At 41.5% G+C, this 20,765-nt stretch overlaps 1 protein-coding gene and 1 long non-coding RNA gene across 4 annotated transcripts in view; one reads left to right on the top strand and one right to left on the bottom strand.

The window, feature by feature from the left end:
* The window catches only part of PAPOLA (poly(A) polymerase alpha), a 42,540-nt gene extending 23,403 nt beyond the window's left edge, over positions 1 to 19,137 (bottom strand). Inside the window, exons 1-9 of one of the 3 annotated variants that reach the window (XM_081860836.1) lie at positions 18,843 to 19,136; positions 8,810 to 8,983; positions 6,714 to 6,780; positions 6,142 to 6,223; positions 3,973 to 4,082; positions 3,331 to 3,384; positions 1,824 to 1,935; positions 738 to 827; positions 500 to 638 (exon numbers count right to left, since the gene is read on the bottom strand). In XM_081860836.1, coding sequence (XP_081716962.1) covers positions 500 to 638; positions 738 to 827; positions 1,824 to 1,935; positions 3,331 to 3,384; positions 3,973 to 4,082; positions 6,142 to 6,223; positions 6,714 to 6,780; positions 8,810 to 8,983; positions 18,843 to 18,850 — 836 coding nt within the window. In that variant the 5' untranslated portion in view covers positions 18,851 to 19,136. Of the gene's footprint in view, positions 1 to 499; positions 639 to 737; positions 828 to 1,823; positions 1,936 to 3,330; positions 3,385 to 3,972; positions 4,083 to 6,141; positions 6,224 to 6,713; positions 6,781 to 8,809; positions 8,984 to 18,842 lie in introns of all 3 variants that reach the window. The other 2 variants (XM_081860835.1, XM_081860837.1) reach the window with 2 other exon arrangements.
* Positions 1 to 20,699, top strand: part of LOC309345609 — a 248,536-nt gene extending 227,837 nt beyond the window's left edge. The window contains exons 2-3 of the long non-coding RNA XR_014158324.1: positions 19,846 to 20,034; positions 20,183 to 20,699. This is a non-coding gene — a long non-coding RNA (uncharacterized lncRNA). The remainder of the gene's footprint in view (positions 1 to 19,845; positions 20,035 to 20,182) is intronic.
* Positions 20,700 to 20,765: the final 66 nt, after the last annotated feature.

Raw genomic sequence — 20,765 nt, forward strand, 5'->3', positions numbered from 1 at the left:
ACATGCAGAAATTTGTTAATTCTTGTATATGGAAATAATTCCAGTTATGCAAAATATTTTTTGTGCTTTAGAAGACAGGCAGTTCACTTATCCCAAATATTCCCCTAAACATGTAGCACAATCACATCATACATGAACTGGCAAATGCTGTTCACCTTAAAGAGTTCCCATTTTAACACACCAACCCGTTCAGACTAGGTATGAATGCCGTCTGTGACCCTTTGCTCAATTAGCCCTAAAATGGATAGAGCCACACCAAAAGGCCAGAGCTCCACAAGAGCTCATGTGTTTAAGTGCCTCACATAATGTAAGTAGATGTTTTGCACAGAGGACTATAAAATAAAACCTGACAAGTGTCTTGCAATTTCTCGGAAGGGTGATTAATATTCCTATGAGTACACTTGTTAACCTGATACCATCTGAAGGAATGTCATAGAAACAACACTAAAATTCAGGGTCTATAATAAATTTTATTTTAGTGTAATCTAAAAAGACATACCATTTAGAAAATACCAAGAAAAATTTATGTACAAGAGTTGATGCTATTGCATTTGGATAAAGCTGGCAAGTTCTTGCTACTAGCATAGCCCAGGAAACTCCACCAAGGAAACCTAGTATATTGGAATAGATGTTGTGCCCTGTTGTTGTAGAGATAAAAGACAAGACAACTTTAGTCACTTTCATTCAACTGGAAATAAGCATTTTAAAAAAAATCCATTTTGTAAAACCCCACTTACGTTTAGCCCATAGTTTGATAGCTCTCAGTGTTAATCTGAAATTGTCAATATTTGGTACTAGATGGAGAATTTCATCGGTTACTCTGCAACCTAGAAAACAGAAACCATTTTTCCATCATGAATATTAAAGAAAAGACATTAGACAAAACTGGAGAGTTTTGGGATTACTTTGATTTTTCAGAAGAGGGGTCTTTTTTAGCCTAATTATTTCTTAGCCTAACCAATACAAAGCTATGCACAATAAAGGTTCTCTCTTCAACAAGCACAACAAAAACATAAAATCACAATATAATATTGTGCTATACTATAACCTGAAAGATGGTAATTCAGCATATACAATTGTCACAGTAAGGCATAGTTACAGCACCTCCACCATTCCATATCAATGAGAATTTATGCCTTTGTTAAGCCCTTGCTTGACTCCCATTGCAAATTATTGCACTACGTTATGTTATCTCAAATTGTTTGTGGGACTGGGATACACAGGGTTATATCTAGCCGTTATGCTTAGCTGACAATAAGGCTTCCATCAGTGGAACCGGGAGGGACACAGATATAATAATAGGGGCGTGCAGGGGATCCCCAAGATTGCTTTCCTCTCAATTTCTCTGACAGCTGAGTGACAACTCTTAGATACAACCCAAACAGATTAAATGAACTGTCTAATTTAAACACAAATTCATATACTTTGTAACTGAACAAAATTAAGAGCTGAAATTGCATAGATTGATATGTATGTTTGCCTCAAGCCATATTAAGGAATGGGAAAACACACACACACTTTTACATCAATCAACCTTAATTCTGTCTATGGTTAACATTGAACAGACTAATTAATTATCTTTGCAAAGGAAGGTCAGCAGAATTCAGATTCTTGCAGTGTGCAACAATGTCATTAAAACTACCTCTAAACAGTGTTTTGACAGCCACTTTAACAATTATTACACTTTTAATCAATGTATGCTGAACAACTATTATGCAATACTGAAATATGCAGTATCTTCTGTTGCCACAGAAGATATTTGTATGAAGTTTCAAAAAAGCTATCTTCTCAATTATAAAAAAATACCAAATAAAATAACTTACCATTAAGACTTCGTATGCATCTAATGTCTAAATTTTTAAGAAGACTATCATCTCGAAGGTCTAGGTCTTCAGGAATAGTCTGAAGTGCTAATCGGGCAAACAATATATCAATCTAAAATAAGCAAGAACAAAGAAGGGAAGTATGTTATCATTCCATTATTATGCTAGTCATTAAGTCTATGAACTGTTGTTGTTGGTTTTTGGGTTTTTTTAAGTCCATAAAATGTACTTTGTAGAGACAGTGCTACTTAGTTTCTCGGTTTGTATAGCCAGTGATTTCAGGAACACCTGCTTCTCTGGACACTGGATGCAAATTTAAACTGCTGCATCATCACTGCTTTATAATTAATTATGAGACAGAAGAAAAAGAATCCTCATTTACCCCTCATAGTAAAGTAAGGATTTGCCAAGGACACAAGTTTGCATCATATTAATGAACTCAGGACTGCTGCCCTCCTTCCAATTACATTTCACCTGCCAAGCTCCAAGCTCCTTCAAACCCCACCCTTGCCTACCCATTACTCCCACCATTGCCCAATCCCCATCCCTTCACTGCTTGCCCAAAACTTCCCCTCCTCTAGCAGCTCACCCAAATCCTAAGGTCCTGCTGCTCTCATCACTTAGAGAAAAAAGGGAAAAGAAGAGGAAAGTCTTTCGCTCCTTCACCATTCTCTGCCACCAACAGTCATGTATTTTGAAATGCACGCTTCCTACTGGTGGCGGTGGACTAAGCAGAGAAAGACTTTCACCCTCTATCACGGTAATAGTGACAACAGGGAGTGTGTGAAAGCCGGTCTGCTCACTTGCTCTACTTGACCACCTGCCTGTCGGCTCACTCGGCCAGGCTGCCCACCTGAACCCTGGAGTTCCCTTGACCTGTTGTGCATGCATGAGACTAATGGTGGGGAGCAGCAGCAGCAGCAGCAGCAGCAGCAGCAGCAGCAGCAGCAGCAGCAGCAGCAACACAAAAGGCAGCAGCTAACTGCAGCATGATCTTTTTCTTACAAAGGTATTACATAGCATGTAAGACACATTGTTGACAAATTGGGGAGCATTTTAGTGTGCAGCAACGGGAAGAATTTAATCAGCATTTAATCAGTAACATTCTCTCACTTCACGCTTGGCAACAGACCCGAAGCAAACATTTTGGGACTGCAATGAACTGTGAACGAGCTGCTACAGGCAGCAGCATCTTTCTGTGTGTGCTGGGGACTGTATATGAGGATGCGTCTGGACATTTTTATTCCACGTGGGGTCAATTTTTATGCATCCTACTGCTTCAAGCTGCACAATAATAATATCTGAAATAGAATCTGAAATGGATGCCACAATTTCCCTGACTAAAGTAGCATTTTTTGAGCAGTCACTAAAAAACAAGTTACTGTTGCAAGGTATATGTCCCTTAGAAGGAAACAACTGTTCATACAAATAACTTCCATGTGAGGATGGCCTCAGTGTGGACTATGTGAACAGATGGTGGTGCAAAAGCTGTATTAATTACTCTTACCTCTATTCCATCAAAACACAGTTTGATAACAGGAACAAATGCTTCTTCAACAGCCTGAAAAATAAATATTTTACAATGACTAGTACTCATACCTGATGTTCAACAGGAACTATTTAAGGGCCTGGCTAGGATAGCTTTTTTATTCCATTCAACTCTAATTCTACATCAACCAGAATTTACAACAGCAAGCAATTCTATCAGAAATTGGATTCAAATATAAAAATATAGAAATAGATATTACAATAACCTTCCAACATCACTGAAACATTATGCTTATTTAAAACAGCCTATAATCAACTCAGTTCTTAATGTACAATTATCGTAACGCTTTGGGGACTTATGTCTTTCTTTATACAGTGGTGCCTCGCAAGACGAAAACAATCTGTTCCGCGAGTCTCTTCGTCTAGCGGTTTCTTCGTCTTGCGAAGCATGCCTATTAGCGGCTTAGCGGCTATTAGCGGCTTAGAAAAAGGGGGGAAAGGAAAAAAACTCGCAAGACGTTTTCGTCTTGCGAAGCAAGCCCATAGGGAAATTCGTCTTGCGAAGCGCCTCGAAAAACGGAAAACCCTTTCGTCTAGCGGGTTTTTCGTCTTGCGAAGCATTCGTCTTGCGGGGCACCACTGTACAGAGTAATTCACATACCCGTAGGTCTTTTACTTCTTCCTGTAGTTTCAGTTTTTCATAAAACGAGGTGAAAAAATCACTCCTGTCAACATGCCTTGGTGCAACACACAATGCATCAATATCAGCACCTAAAAGAAGCGTGAATAAACAGAGTTAGTTACCACATAAAGCCTACCAGAAAAGAGGCAACAGAGCAATGGTATCGTTTTGAACAGAAATTATTGCAGCACAGGATTCTTTCAAATACTGTACTTAAAAATGGTAATATCATATTGAAATACAGTCATACCTTGGTTGAGGAACGCCTTGTGACTCAAACTTTTTGGCTCCCGAATGCTGCAAACCTGGGAGTGAGTGTTCCGGTTTGTGAACATTCTTTGGAACCCAAAGTCCGATGCGGCTTCCGATTGAGTGCAGGAAGCTTTTGCAGCCAATCAGAAGCCGCACCTTGGTTTTTGAATGATTTCAGAAGTCAAACAGACTTCCAGAATGGATTCCATTCGTCAACCAAGGTACGACTGTACATTCTTTCACTCAGTATCTACAGCAACTTCCACTTCAAGAAATCTACCACTTGAAATCAACCACCACAAGTATGATCCTCAACTTACAAAGGTATAATTGATAGTGGAAATAAAAGTTAAAACAAGGCTCAATTTAACTTAGTTGACTTATTGTTTTGCACTGGAGCTACTTTTGGAAAGCAGCAGTGTTTTTTTCAATATAAGCAAATACAGTTCACAACTTTCAATAGTTTACATGAAACTAAAACGGAGCTTCAATACTAGGCTTCTTATCTATACCAGAGGTAGCACAGCATGCGAGTTAAAAACTCTCATATCTCCTCACTCTTAATTTATTACCTGCTTGCAGCAGACACTGGTTGAGGCTATCTTTATTATGGAGTGGCAATTAGACCATATTGCATTAAACATGAATGCAAATAAATTCATTAGTGTACCAGACAACTAAAGATTACATAAAGTATACAATGGCCACCAAGAAAAGGCAGCCCCAACTCTACTCCTGACAAACAATAACATACTGTATTTTTCACCGTATAGGACGTACTTTTTCCCCTCCAAAAATGAAGGGGAAATGTGTGTGCGTCCTATGGGGCGAATGCAGGCTCCCAAGGCTTGCGGGCAGCAGCTTCGCACAGATGTCTGCAAGCCTTCTGAGCCCGGCGGGAGTTCCCGCTGGGCTTATGGATAGCAGCCTGTTCTGGGGGCTGGGGTCGTGGGAAGCTCAGGCTTCCCCCGCCCCAGCCCCACAGCTGTGGGGGAGGATAATTTTTAAATAAATTTATTTCCCCCCCCCCAAAAAAACGCGGTGCGCCCTATGGGCCAGTGCGCCCTATAGGGCGAAAAATACGGTATACTGAAGGACCGTACCATCCTCTGTAGTTCTGATTGGCCTGAACTACACAAGGCAGAAATATACTTTTAATCTCATTGCCTTTCAAGGCACAGGTGTGCTGTGGAAGGGCAGACAGAGAGCTCTGTTGCATTAATACCAACACCTACCCTGCCACCATCAAGTGTCAGGTCCCAGCATGCTTTTATTTTAGCATCCGATCCTAACAGTTTCTGTGTGTCTGCAGAGGCTTTTAATATTTAATCAGAATTTAATTCATTCTAAGTTCATTTTAAAAACCTATCTAATATTATACCAGCACTTATAGTAGCCCCCCACAAACACAAATGAGTTGCTATCAAAATGTGTCCAACTGTGAGGAACATTCCCTCATCTTAAGGTGAGCTCCTTTTGCTGTCCTAGGACTGCATTTCAGGAGTGGCATTCTACTGAACTGTGGTGGTGCAAAACCATAATTTATTTCAATGTAATCACATTAAAATAATTAATTTTAATGGAATCACATTAAATGGTGTAGACAGAACTACCTATGGGACCGTTGTGCTTTGGAGGTACGGCTAGTCACAGAAACCAGTTGTTGCTATGATTGCTATGGTATAGCCCTTAGCCATCATCCTTTCCTAATCACATGTTTGTGTGAGGGCAAGTCTCCTGTCCAAGCAAGTCATTGATGTCACTTGCAGCAGAATCGTAAAGGGTTTTATAGGCTCTTTAGTGGATTTTTATACTTCTATTGGCTACCAACTAGGCACTAAGCAAACATATTTTATAAATGTATAAAATATTAGGGACATATTAGGGACACATTACCTTTTGTATGTACACCTAATCTATATGATCCAAATGTAAAAATTTTCCCTCCAACGTTTTCTATTACAGACTGTGGAAGATTCTAAAAGGAAGCAAACACAGGATTTGAATTTTTATAAGCAATGCAGAACCAGTGAAATAGCAGCACACTTCAAACTCTACACGCTGGCTTCAAGCTTACTGATAGGAGCTTATTTCCGTTGTGGCACACTGATAAGAGGTAAGGGCAAAAAGTTAGCTAGTTATCACTGCTAAGCCACTATGAGAATTTGCTGTCACACCATTTGCAATAGCATCCTGCTAGTTTTATCAACAGAAACAGTCAGTTGCTTAAGCTTGATGCAGCAGACACTCATTAAACTGCATATTCTACAAATCTAATTAAACATCATATTTCGCTGCTTAACAGCTAAGTATCGATGTATGCAAGACTGTGTTAAAGGATCACAAATAAAATAATCTTTCTCCCACTGATGTCAATTGCTAAATGCCAAATGCAGTGGCTTTAACATTCTGCTGTAGCTAAAGATACAAGTCTTAATGTACATCTGCATGAATAAAGAAATTCATACCTTAATTTCACTGATTTCCCGTATCCATTCCTTTACTAGGTTATTTAGTTTCCCCAAAATTAGAATTCTGTTGATGGAACACATTCATAAATTACACACAATGAAGAAATTGGGTTAAGGCACTTAAACTCCCTATCACAGAAAAGGGAACTCAGAGTGTAGCAGAGGAGGAGAATGTTTCAAGTAATTTGTCAAAGCTAGTCCAGAAATTACTGATTTTATTTAATTTATATCCCACCATTTCTCAAAGGAATAGGGTGAGGCATACATGATCACACATATTCCTCACAGCAGCTGCCCAACAAGGATGGCAACCAGAAAAAAATGGGCTAACCTGCTCTTGTGCCTTTCACAGCAGCTTGAGCTGCAGAAACCCACCAGTGAAGCTTTCCAAGAAATGGAGATAACCACCAGCAGCTAACAGATGCAGAACAAACTGAGTTAAAGACACAATAACAGGGGCCTTTTGGCATTGTACCTGCAAAGCAGATTAGCTGAGATAAGTGGCCCAAGGAAGTGTGTCATAGTTGAGCTAGTATTTGAACCAGGTCTTTCAAAACTTTATCAATTAAACCACTATTTCAAATTATAATTTAATAGATATTTGGAGGAAAGTATTTTCATCCGTGGAATATTTGGCACCTACTTTTATAGCCGGGTTCCATGCACAAATCCAAGAAGCTAAAGGCACTGCCTACACAAGCTCAGTGGCTAGAGTAAGCTACAATACTGGCCAAATAGTATTTGGAAGACAAGGGATCCAAATTACTAAGGCTTCCTTTTCTACCCCATCATATGCTGGCAGAGTGGGCAGGAGGGGACAATGACAGGGACGGGACATATCTGATATGGTCTGTTCACAAAATAATGCCTTCCTCCAAACATTAACATAAGCAGCAAAATTCAGCACCTTATACAGCTCAAAGTCTTGCAGTATTTTATCTTTACTATAAAGATAAAACACCTATCTGGAATTTTGATAAATACTCAGCATTTCCCCAATTTTGTAACTGCTACTGAGTGAGAAGAGCATACAAGAACCCCCAAACCAAAATTACTGGATACAGTTAAGATTTCATTTATAAAATTTCACACAACTGCATCATTTTTAATGCTCTATTCTTTCCCATTCCCAAGTCAATAGTTGTCTATTATTTCTTTTACTAGTAAACTCAGGTGGTGAACGCTGTTAGAATTGTAACCAAAATGTGACACTGAGAAACAAGAGGGAAATAAAAGCACACTTGGGTATTTGAGACTTTCGGAAGTACAATATATATAGGGGGAAATGACAGGGCCACCCTTTTTCAACAACCCAATGAGGACTAAACATGCTAAGTCACCACAGAATGTAGAGTGTCTGAAGGAAATTAAACATGGAACAGTAAATGGGAGGGAGAGAGAGAAGAAGGGGCATGTGGAGAAGAAAGGTGGAATGTCCTTGGTTTAGGGGTAATGGTTGACTGGAACTCAGAACAGGAGCACTGCTTTCAGGAGGGACGATATGCTGCATCATTCTGTTGCAGTCCCACTTGTTGAAAATATTATGTACTACTATTTCTATGATACCCTCTCACACCAATATTTGTGAGTACAAATCCCCCCTCCGTTTTGTAAGTGCCTTAGGGATTTCCACAGGAAGGAAAGGGAGGTTCCAAGCAGTAAGTAAAACTAAAACATTTCAGGAGTGCTTTACAAAAATTAATGCAATTCCCCCTTCACACTGCATACAGCTTAGAATAGATTATTGTGTTATTGACACATTGCTGACAAAGAAGGTAATCATGTCATTCACCTGTGCTATGCAATTCCTGGATGTTACCAGCATGACATGGGAGCTGGCTGTGCAGAAACAACTATGCTGCAACAATAACCCATCAATGAACACTAGACATTCCAGAAACTTGGATTCATGAACAAATTAAAAGACACACTTTAATGGAACATCGAGCTATTGTTCAGAATTGTATAGCATTTCTATTACTGGGACCTGAAATAATTTGAAGATCTATTTTCAATGTTTTGTGATTCCATAACCCCAGTATGGATTGTCACCTCTCCACAGTATATTATGTATCAATAAATGTCTTATTTACCTGCGTTGCAGTTCCTCCTCCTCTTCAAAGACACCAAAGGGTTTTAGGGTTTCAATTAATTTCTGAGTAAGAACACAGTCAATCTCCTTGGGGGCAGCTAAACTGATAGGTGAGGTAATGCCATAATGCTTCTGTGGTTGCTGTGTCTGTTGTGATCCCTGGGTTGTAACTGGACTAATAAAGGTAAGTAAGACAAAATTAAGAGATGCAACATCAACAAATCCATTCATTGCAGTAAAAAATAATAATACAAAAAATGAAAGTGTTTACTTGGGCACATGTTCAGCTGTTTCTATACTATAAAAACGTAGTTACTTAAATTGGTTTAACAACCTCTTAACAATATTCAACAACTCTGCTTTGTTCATAATCAGAGTAATTAAACTATGGTAAATAAGCAAACCTTCCAGATTAGTGAACACAGTACAAGAGTGTGGTCCTTTATATTGAGCTCTTTGACGACTATATGGAATTAAACTGAACTACTTTGTACAGTGACTGCAGACTCAGTTGCACAGTACCATTGCATGCTGTATACATTTCACTCATGCAATTTCAACCATATGTAATTGAAGGTCATCTGGTTGAAATTCTGTAAGTTAAATGCAAACAAGACACGAGAGCTTAAAAGCACTTTCTGTGTCATTTCCACTTGGGGGACAAGGCCCTTTCTGTGTTCACACAGATATGGTTTCAAGGAGGCAGTTTGAGTACACCCATTTTTGTGTATACACGCCATCCCCAGAACATAACCCCTGTGTAAGATGTGATCACACTGTAACTGCAAACTGTTTAGAAAAACATGAAGGCTTAGAACATCAGAGTACCAAGCTGGATCAGGCCAATGGCCCATGTAGTCCAGCATCCTGTTCTCACAGTGGCCAACCTGATGCCTGTGGGAAACCTGCAGGAACTGAATACAAGAACACTTCCCCCTCCTCAGTTTCCAGCGACTGGCACTCAGCCTATCTAATCCTGCATCCTGGTTCCCCAGAGATCACCCATATGCCTTGTCTACAAACAGAACACAAGGGGAGTAATCCTCTCCTGCACTGCTCCCCAAAAACTGGTATTAGTAGGCACGCTTCCTCTGAACCTGGAGGTAGTAGTTAACTCTCATGACTAGCAGTCATCCCGGATGAGCGGGAGAATTTGGAAGTAGTAGGAGGGAAAATAAGAATATTCGATAGGAGGAAAAGGAAAAGGGAAGTAGATAAAATATTAACATTTACGGGGTCCATTTGGGTATGGGAGAAGCGGAGAAGGGAGCTTTTTCCTGGCCTCTCTCCCCTTACCAAAATGTGGTATTATGATAAAATGGCCCTGTTAAGGGAGCTCATCCCAAAGGAGGTAGGGGATAAATTAAAGGAGATCACAACTGAGGAGATGGAGAAGAGCTGGGGAACAGAAGGTACGATGGAACAGGATTGTGGTACTTGGAATAAGATTCATTGGTTACGGAAAAGACAAATTTCCTCTCTGCTAAATTATTATTAGGAATTATTACACCCTTCGAAGAATTAGTGAAAGGATATAGGACAGATAGGGCTAGAATAGTTTCAGAATTTTATAACGTGTTATTAGACAAAGAGAAAGGAAAGTTTGAAATAACACTGGAAGCTAGATATTCAGGAACAGATTTTAGATGAAGATTGGGAAAGAATCTTTCGGCAACCACCCTTTGTTACGACCTCTAGGGTAATCCAGGAACAAGGGTTGAAGTTGGTACAAAAATGGTATTACACACCTGTAAGGTTATATCATATTACAAAATCTGGAAGTAAGAATTGTTGGAGGAAAAGTGGAGTGATGTGAACGTACAGTCATATGTGGTAGGACTGTCTGTTAGTTAATGAATTCTGGAAACAGATTGGTATAGAAATATCGGGAATTGTGAGTAGGAAGGTGGAAATATTTAAATTAATGGTTCTTATTAGCCTGAGTAGCACCAAGTTAGAAACAAAAGAGGAATGTAAATGGGTAAAATTGATGGTAATTACAGCCAGACAGATTATAGTGGGTAACTGGAAAAATGCAGAAGAGCTAGGGGTGAACCAATGGAGGAAAAAAAAATGAAAAAATATTATAATCTTAGAATATCTAACTGTGAAGATACATAAAATGAAAGGGTTTAAGGGCAGTGAGAAGGAGTCGTCGGTGATGTGTACTATTTGCAGTGGCGGATGGTGGTGACCCCCCCCAAGCTCTACAACTATGGGCAATCCCCCCCCCCAAGCTCTACAACTTTGGACAATCCCCCCTTTTTTGTAGTCCAAAAGAAAAAAATAGGGTTATACATGGGGGCATGTTATACAAGAAAAAATACTGTACTTTTGTATGTCCCACTTCTCTCACCAGTCAGTCACTGGATGAACTAGTGTTTACTGATGAAGAAAATTCTAGTATCAACTGCTCTGTGGGAAATATTGTAGGTAAAAGAGAAAGGCAGATGAAGACTATCTTAAGGCATGACACAAGATGGGACTTTTGCTCCACTACTCACAGGACCATGCACTTCAACTGCCCTGTGATAGATACCAGTGGAGAGGCAAAGAAGACTGAGCTCAAGGTAGCTTAGCTATGAACCGCCCTCTCACCTTTACACATATACAGCTAGTCTACCTGCCCTGTGAGAAAGATTCCGACAACTTTTTACATGCAGATATTGCTTTCTGTGATTTCTAAAAAGGTACTTTAATGTAACTTACAAGTCACCTTAGAAGGATCTGTATCTTGAAAGGCAATATATAACGAATTGTAATGAATACTCTATCCACTTTCTCCATTCCATACATAATTCTATAAATCTCAATCATATTCCCACTTTCTCTAAAGTATTAAGGCCCATAGGTTAGTTGCTCCACTCTGCTGATAACTTTGTCTGCCCCTTTCAACACCTTCTTGAAATTCGGCAACCGGAACTGTACACAGTATTCCAAACATGCTTACACTATAATTTTGTATAAAGGCATACATATGTGTTGTAATTTCCATCCCTTTCTCAATGATCCCTAGCAGACAATATTTTCAATAATTCAACTGAAAGAAAAACACTTGAAGAGAAAGTTAGCACACATCACTTAAGGTTACTAGGATAAACCCCCATCTGCAAACTTTCTGAAGAAAACCATATACAGTCATACCTCGGGTTACAGATGCTTCAGCTTGCTTTTTTTTGGGTTACGGACTGCCGAAACCCAGAAGTACTGGAACGGGTTACTTCCGGGTTTTGGCAGTTGTGCATTCGCAAAAGTGCCGAATCGCTCTTTGCACGTGCACAAAAGTGCCGAATCGCAACCCACGTGTGAGCAGACACACACGGATCACGTTTGCAACCCGAGCGTCCACTGTAGATATTAGTGTAATTGTAATAATGGGCTCAGCTGAAATCAGGAACAGGCTTCAGGAATAATCACTCCTTGCTTTCTCCTCCTTCCCTCTCTTCTTAACAGAGATTTCCCATCACTATTTCTAACAACACTGGATTCCAGCGTAGGTAACGCAAGCTCATTTTATTTCTATTCTAGAATAGCTGATATTTTCATTGTTTCTATATTTATATAATTTATAAAGGTGCTAGTACTAAAGTAGGGACAATTTCTTATCTAGACACATCTAGCTCAAAGCAACATCTCTGCAGCACTGTGCCAAGTAGCCAGAGTCTAAGTGAAATCACATATATTGGGAGCACCCTGGAGAGTCCTAGTGGCCTGCAAAGAGACCTACCCCAGAGCCCAAGGGGCAGTGGGGCTTGTTGATGCTGCTCAGCCTCCCTGTCTAATAGCTAATGTGTGGGGTAGAGAAGCAGTTGCTGCTTCCCTGTGCGTCAGCTGAGCAGCCTCAACAATGCTCTGGCTCACACAGAAGTTCTCTTTAGGTTCTGAGGAGGGTCACCTCACAAGCCAGGACTCCTCTCCAGGGTGCTCTCCATTTCTACGTTCCACTTTCGAGTTCCAGGCACCGTGTGTATGTGCGGTCGCACACAAACAGACTGTGCATAAATGGGGAGTTAGCTGCGCTTGTTTTTGCTTCAAGGGACTAACATGGCCTCACCTCTGGAAAGCACTATCTAAAGTTCTACGCTACCATATCCTGAATTACCAACATTGATGCTCCATATGAATACTGGAAGCTGCCTTATACAGAGACAGATCATTGGTCTATCTAGCTCAGTACTCTCTACAATGACCCCTACCAGCTCCCCAGGTTTTCAAACTGAGGGCTCTAAGCTCTTCCTGGAAGTGCTGGTGATTGAACCTGGGACCTCCTGCATGCAAGGCTATGACCCTTCTTCAGTCATCATTATCAGTGTAGTGTTAACACAAAAAAGTATCACAGCAAACCAATGTATTCCATAGTTGATATGCCATTAAAAATAAAAACAATCTGGACATCAGGCCATAATGAGGAGTATTAGCTATGTGATCAAACCAAACATACCAAAACAGTTGACTAATTTTTACTCAGAGTAAACCCACTGAAACTTAGTCCTGGTGATTCATTTCAGATGGTGACCTCTTTAGTAAATATTGGACATTTAATACTTTCATTTTGATTACCTTTTTTTGGAATGCCAGTTATCCAGATTAGCCATGGTAAATGCCAAACCATCAGGGATCACTTATAGTGGCGAACCATTTTAATGCTCAAGGACCTCTACTGAATACAGAACAATCCACAGCCAGTTTAACCTAGAAGTACATCCTACTGACTTCAATGAGATTTGCTCACCAGTAACAGTGTTCAGGATTGCAGCCTTAGATCCATTATTTCAATGTAAAAGTTTTTTGGGAATCAAATCCTTTTTCCGCATTGCAACTCAATATAGTTCTGCATTTACCATATCCTTTTTCTCTATAGTCTCTACCACAAGTTTATGATCGTGCCTGCTTACTAGTTCCCAGTTCTTTGCCCAGCTCCCACAAAGGTTTGAAACAGAGCAATATGAGAAGCCTTAATAAGAAGCTATACTGTAAAATAAACTATGGTCTACTGCATATAATAATTCTCTTGGGTCAAAAATATAAGAACTAGAGGGATATGGAGCCAGGAACTAAACTAAACTCAGCTTCATGTGTCTACAGTGTACCAATCTGGAGAAGAGAAACCACCATTTAAAAATAATTATAATATACAGTGGAACCTCGGGTTGCGGACATAATCCGTGACAGAAGCACGTTCACAACCCACAGCGTTCGCAAGCTGAAGTGTTGTGTCTGCGCAGGTGTCATTTGGCGCTTCAGCGCATGCACGAAGTGCGATTTAGCACTTCTACGCATGCGGCGAAACCCAGAAGTAACCCGTTCCGGTACTTCCGCGTTTCCCATGGTCTGCAACCCAAAAACACGTAACCTGAAGCAAACGTAACATGAGGTATGACTGTAATTACTAGTACTGTGGGGATTTGGGGGGGAAATTCCAGTTTGCATTTGTGATGCCCCCCAAGTTATCTAATTTAGCAAGTTTATTTTACTTGCAGTCAGTAAACAAAGCTAAAAACTTTGAAACTGACAGTTTCATGTCTAATACTGCATGTCTAATACTGCATCTGCAACTAGCATCCACTTGTTGTTACCAATTAACATACGCTAATGATAAAACTCTGCAAAAAAATAAAGGTCTGAAAAATTTTCTGTACATCACTGTTAGTTGTACAACATGCACATACATTGTTGACTTGAATTGTACTTATGAAGCTCTGCCCCACAAGATATTCAAAATGGCTTAAATTCCATTACAAGCTGCAAATGAAGAATTTATTTTCCATATAATCCAGTAATAAAAAACACTATAACCATCACTAGACTTGTGTATTTGTGTGACAAGTCAAAAAATAAGCCAGTTGACCGATCATATGTTTTCAAAGCATCATCTTCATTAGAACTAAAATGATACTGCTATGAAGAAAGACGTAAACTTAGTGGGCCCAGCCTGATTTCTGTCATTTTCAGCAAACAAACACATCCTAAATAAGCCTTTCCTGAGAGGCCCCAATTCTCAGGAGAGACTTTTATTATGAAGATTAAATGATTTTTATCCAGCCCTGTCTCTAAAAGAAGCAAAGGGTGGAAAACAACGATGCATTTAAAACCCCCGAAAGCCAATCATTATCACAACTAATATTTTCAAAGCTTCCAGAAATAAAATCTTTCAACGTTTTTGGGAGTTGCAAGGCAATGGAAAAACCCTATTCTACATATGGCCATACTTTCATACTAATTATGAATTAAACACACTTTAATCAGCAACAAGTTTTATAGTAGAAAACAAATAAACCACTCTCATCAGTGATCCATTTTTTTTCACTCAAGTCTACAATTTGTAGCGAGCAAAAAAAATTATGGATGTCAAGCCCCCAATCCTACCACAAAGGGAGGGTTTTTCTCTCTGACCATACATTACACATCCCAATATAAGCTGAGCTCAGCCTAAGGTTACAGTAAAACTAATTATAATATGGTTAGATCAATTCCAAGAACAATACAAAGAGACTCAAATCAGATGTTTAAGCACCATGCAGAAACTATGGATTCTCCCTTCAAAATGCATAGTGTACTACCCCTTTAATCAGTTGCATTTGATTCTAAAATTCAAACCAAACTAAAACTTCCCCAAAAGTTTCTAAGTCCGCAATACACTTCCACAAAGTGCAATGCTCACTTACTGAGGGAGAAGGGAGCTAATCACTGTTACAACCCAAACAACCTTTCCTCCAGTTCCAGTGCAGAAGAAACAGACAGCACTAGTTTATCTTTTCTGATCCTTATGATTTTATTAATCAAGGACACAACCATAAAGAAAGCTTTCAATCCTACTTCCCTTTTATGTATTCTGTCAGTACTGGGAAAAGTTATAAAGTTCCTTCACCCCATGTTGCCTTGTTATGGCACTCAAAGATCTAAATAAAACATTGAAAAGCACCACTATGCTCCATCCCAAAGAGCCTTCAACCTGGCTCCAAAGAAAATTCAACATTGACTGCTGGGGAACACTACCTTCACAGCAAAAACAAGGCACGAGAAGACACTTTATTATATAAAGTGTTTAAAAACAATGGAAAAAAGAGAAATAAAAATTCCAATGATGTATTATGAGATGCTCAGCAACCTTTTTAAAAACATTAAGAGTATATTTCTTAAACTGTATCTTACATACATGTACTCGCAAACACATTTTTGTTAGCAAATTAATCAACCTTCATAAGCAGTTTGCAGTATGTTGCGGGAGGGATGCTGTTAGAAAAAGGGGAAATCCTACTTTGTACATGCTGAAGGGTATTACAGGCACTGGATCCAAGTCCATCAAACACCAGTCCTCTAGAGCAGATGGGGGGAGAAGGAGAAGAGAGGGAGGGGAAATTCCATAGTGTAAGCAGAAGTCCTCATGGAAACTCAAAAAACACTAAAAAGGTCTTGTGGGGAATGCAGAAGTTGGAAAGCCCAGGTAGATCAGCTTATTCTGGAGTAAGGCTCCATGTAGCCTTGCAGTACCAGGAGTTACTTTTACTTTATTGAATTCTATTATTTTGATGAATTTGTTTTTCTTTGTTTATTTATACACTATTGTGTTTGATATTAGTGACCACAATGTTGGTTTTTAAAATGCTATTGTGATTATTGTGAGCCACTTTGAGCTCAACATTTGTTGATGGAAAAGCGGGATACAAATATTATATCAAATTAAAAACTAGTCTCCACATTTATATCATGTATGGTAAGTTTTTGAAAGAACCCTCAATTTCTCTCACTTAACTGAGCTCATAAGGGTTTGGATATAGCCTGATCCTCAAAAGTATGTATAGCTCTTTATTTTTCTAAAGTGGTCCTTTCAAACAGAATTATGATGTTGGCAAACAGGCAGATAAAACTTTACAATATTTCATTGTAAGTTATTCATCTGCTGCAGGCAATGTTCAAAATTAGCCAGGCATATTTTGCAGCTGGCTATTAACCACTTGTGACCAAGTAAAGATGCCTGGGCACCAGGATAGCGCCTCACACCTCCACCACCTGGAGGTGCATGCCGGGGGATCACTGTTTTCACACACTAAGACCCCATCCTATAGAATTCAGTTAGATTTTATCTGCACAATCAGAATGAATTCCAGGAACCAAAATGCTTTTTCTGTGCAGCCTGAGCAGCAGCAGCCACAATTAAGAAAAAGAGGTAGAAATAGGCCAATATGTATGTGGACTGTCCCTGGATCAAGTGACTTTTCTTCTTAAAGTTCTCAAAGTTCTTAAGTTAGCTCAAGGTTGTCAGATGTTTAATTCATAATCAATCACAGTCAATCAATCATTTGATAAATAAGACTTTAGAGCCACGTTACCCCACAATGGCAACTAGACATTCCATTTTGGTTTAAAGAGCCATTTGGCGCCTAGCTTATATATCTGAGTTTCTAACACTGGCTGCAGGGGATAGTCTCTTAAATTTTTCAAAAGTAAAAGTTAATGAAAAAATACATGAAACAAATCCATATTAGAAAAGAGGGAATGTGCTCATTATCATCACCTCAAGTCACCAACTAGTTTTTCATTCAGGATCTTACAACTTTGTTAAACTAGTTTTTGCAAGACATTCAGAAAGGAATCTGAAACAACTGTTCCCCAAAACAATTAAAAAACCTATAACATACATTTCACAAATGTATACCCACTATTAAGAATTGTCAAAGATTATTTACCTAACATACCTAGCACACAACTATGGCAAAGTTCACACAATGAAAACAAACGTTTATTTTGTAGACTCTCCAGGGGTTTCTGCAATAGAATGCAACTAGAACACACAGTTCGACCCCCAGCAAACATTGTGTATCAGAAAAGAGCTGTACACAAAATTATAAATGTAGACTTGGGCTGTGCACATACCATGCATTTAAAAAATACACCCCCACCTACATCCTGGGAACTGCAATTTGTTCAGCATGCTGGGAATTGCAGCTCTGGGACGGGGAGCAGAACTACAGTTCCCAGAATTCTTTTCTGGGGTGTGTGTTGTGCTTTGAATGGGTTTTAAATATATGGTGTGCACACAGTGCCAGTTACCCCAAATACAATGTTTTTAATAAAAAAAATGCGTTCGCGAGCATGACAATGCCTCACAAGGAACACGGTGCAACCAAACGAGTGGCAACACGTTTACATAGAACTGTATAGCGAGATGTTCAGCGGCCAACAGAAAACCTCTAGTTGGAGAGAAAACAAAACAAAGGAGGACGGGGGGTGGGGGAGGCTAAGGCCACAAAATAAGCTGGCCCTCTCCAGGTATTACTCAACAAGAGGCGTGCAACTTTAAAAAGCTGCAGGTGTGCTTCAGGCGAGATCTCCTAAGCAGCACAGGATTTTTCGTTCGCGTTACAATTCCCGCCAGCCAGCTCCCCCCTTCAAATAACGTGTGGCGGGGATGCGGGGAGGAAGGTGGGCAGGGATTTCGCAACACCGGCGGGAGGGAGGCGGCGATGGCGCTCCCAGCAGTTGGTTGGCCGACTTTTGCCACCATCCGGCTGATTCCGGCGCGCGGCGGGGCCTGCGCACCTCCCCAGATAGGCCTCGGCGCCCGCGAGACGCCGCACATGCGTCCTCTCTCTGCCCCACAAAACGCTCACCCCCCCCCCCCCACCCCAAGGCCTGAGAAAGCGGCAAGAGCGCCGAGTGTGAGGCGAGGCGTGAAGGGCCCGCCGCCACTTGCTGTGGGGCTACGGCTGAGGGTCGTAGGCGCCGCCGAGGCCGCCCCCTCCTCCCCCGAGGTTCTGCGCCAGGGCAAACAAAAATAAGGGGGAGCGAGAGGAACGAGGCCCTCAGGCGCCGAAACACACACAGAGAGAAAGCGAGCGTGGGAAGGGAGAGGATTTGTGCGCCAAGGGAAATGAGGGCCGACGAGGCGGGTTCAAACGGAGGGCCTACACGGCGAGGAGGGGAAGCCGTGGGTCCCGGAAGCGCTCGCTCAGGTTGCCTCCGAAGTCCCCTGCCAGGCTTCCCGGGGCTTCTTCCACCCGCCCCCCCTCACGCCAGACCCGGCCTCCACTTACAACGGCATCGTCTCTCCGGCTGTGGGTTAAGCGCCGCCACCTCTTCCCCGGAACAGTCACTCTTCCTGCCCCTGGGAAGCGGGCGACGCGAGCATGATACGGGCCTGGCTCGGGCCCTCTGGCCGAGGGGGGAGAGCCGCTTGCTAGGCCTGGTGGCCGCCGCCGCCGCCGCCGCCGCTGTTGTTGCTGCTGCCGCCGCCGCTTCCTCTAGTCCTTCCTCTTCCCCTCCGGCCTCCTAACATGGCGCCCAGGCGCTACCACAGCAACGTTCTGGGGCGAGGGAGGGGAGGGGGAGCAGAGGCGTGCAGGGCCAGTTGGCGCGCTGACGCAACGGCGGCGCCCGCCCTGCGTCGAGAGACGTGCACTGCCGCGCATGCGCCAGGCCTTTGCGTTGGCTGGCGGGAAGTGTAGTCCTTGCAGGCAGGCGAGTTCGAACTTTTGAAAGCTGCCAACGGCTGGCGCGGCTGCTGCGCAGGCGCCAGAGGCAAGGACTCGCTTGGTGGTGCGCAAGCAGGAGGATATCCATCTACTACGCGCTCGGAGACGTTGTTTGCATTCTGGTGTAAATTCCTTGCGAGCCACCGACTTAGCGCATAATTATCACTCATTTAATCCACTTTATAGGAGGACCGTTAAAAGTTTGTAAACGATAGGATTGTTGCAGTGCCGGATTTACGTATAAGCTAAACAAGCTATAGCTTAGGGCCCCTCTCTTGGGCCCTCCCCCCAAAAAAATTCACTATTAATATACTTTTTCTTAATTGTATTTCAGTTCAACAATTGCTTTGATAAAATGCATATTTTGTCATGTGCAAATGGCTTTAGATACCTATTAGGTCCATAAATTACCATATACAGTGGTACCTCAGGTTACATATGCTTCAGGTTACAGACTCCGCTAACCCAGAAATAGTACTTCAGGTTAAGAACTTTGCTTTAGGATGAGAACAGAAATTGTGTTCCGGCAGTGCGGAAGGCCCCATTAGCTAAAGTGGTGATTCAGGTTAAGAACAGACCTCTGGAACGAATTAAGTATTTAACCTGAGGTACCACTGTAGCATATATCCCACACAAAAAAGTGACAATTTCTTGTTGGCAAAGGACAGCTGGACATATAAAGGGGCCCCCTTACCTTCACTAGCTGAGGGCCTCATCAAACCTAAATCCGGCCCTGGATTGTTGCCTGATTAATGTTGTATTATTTAATGTTGTATTTTATTTTTGTTTTGAAGTTGTAATCATTCTTCTTGTTTTTATTATTGTTTGTAAGCCACTCTGAGCCCGGCCTTGGCTGGGGAGGGTGGGATAAAAAAAAAAAAAGTATTATTATTATGATAAAGACAAAACCATGGAAAATGGTCACATCCACTCTACGTTTACAGCACCTGCCCCCCCCCCCGATTCCTGGGAACTGTAGTTTAGCCCTCACAGAGACAGTTCCCAGCACCATTAAGCTACAGTTCCCAGGAGACATTTCTTGTAGGTGGCCATCAGGTTTGCACACACCTCAGGAGGTATTTTGTCCCACTCCTCTTTGCAGTCCCTCTCCAAGTCAGTAAGATTTTGAGGCTGATGTGTAGCTACTCGAACCTTCAGCTCCCTCCACAGATTTTTGATGGGATTAAGGTCTGGAGACTGGCTAGGCCACTCCAGGACCTTAATGTGCTTCTTGAGCCACTCCTTTGTTACCTTGGCCGGGTGTTTTGGGTCATTGTCATGAAGGAATACCCATCCTCGACCCATTTTCAATGCCCAGGCTGAGGGAAGGAGGTGCTCACCTAAGATTTGACGATACACGGTCCCGTCCATCGTCCCTTCGATGCAGTGAATGTGTCCTGTCCCCTTAGCAGAAAAACGCCCCCCTCCATATGTCATAATATGTCCCCCTCCATGTTTGATGGTGGGGATGGTGTTCTTCGGGTC

This window comes from Podarcis erhardii (genome assembly GCF_964252035.2).
Source record: "Podarcis erhardii genome assembly, chromosome: 1".
NCBI classification, from domain to species: domain Eukaryota; kingdom Metazoa; phylum Chordata; class Lepidosauria; order Squamata; family Lacertidae; genus Podarcis; species Podarcis erhardii.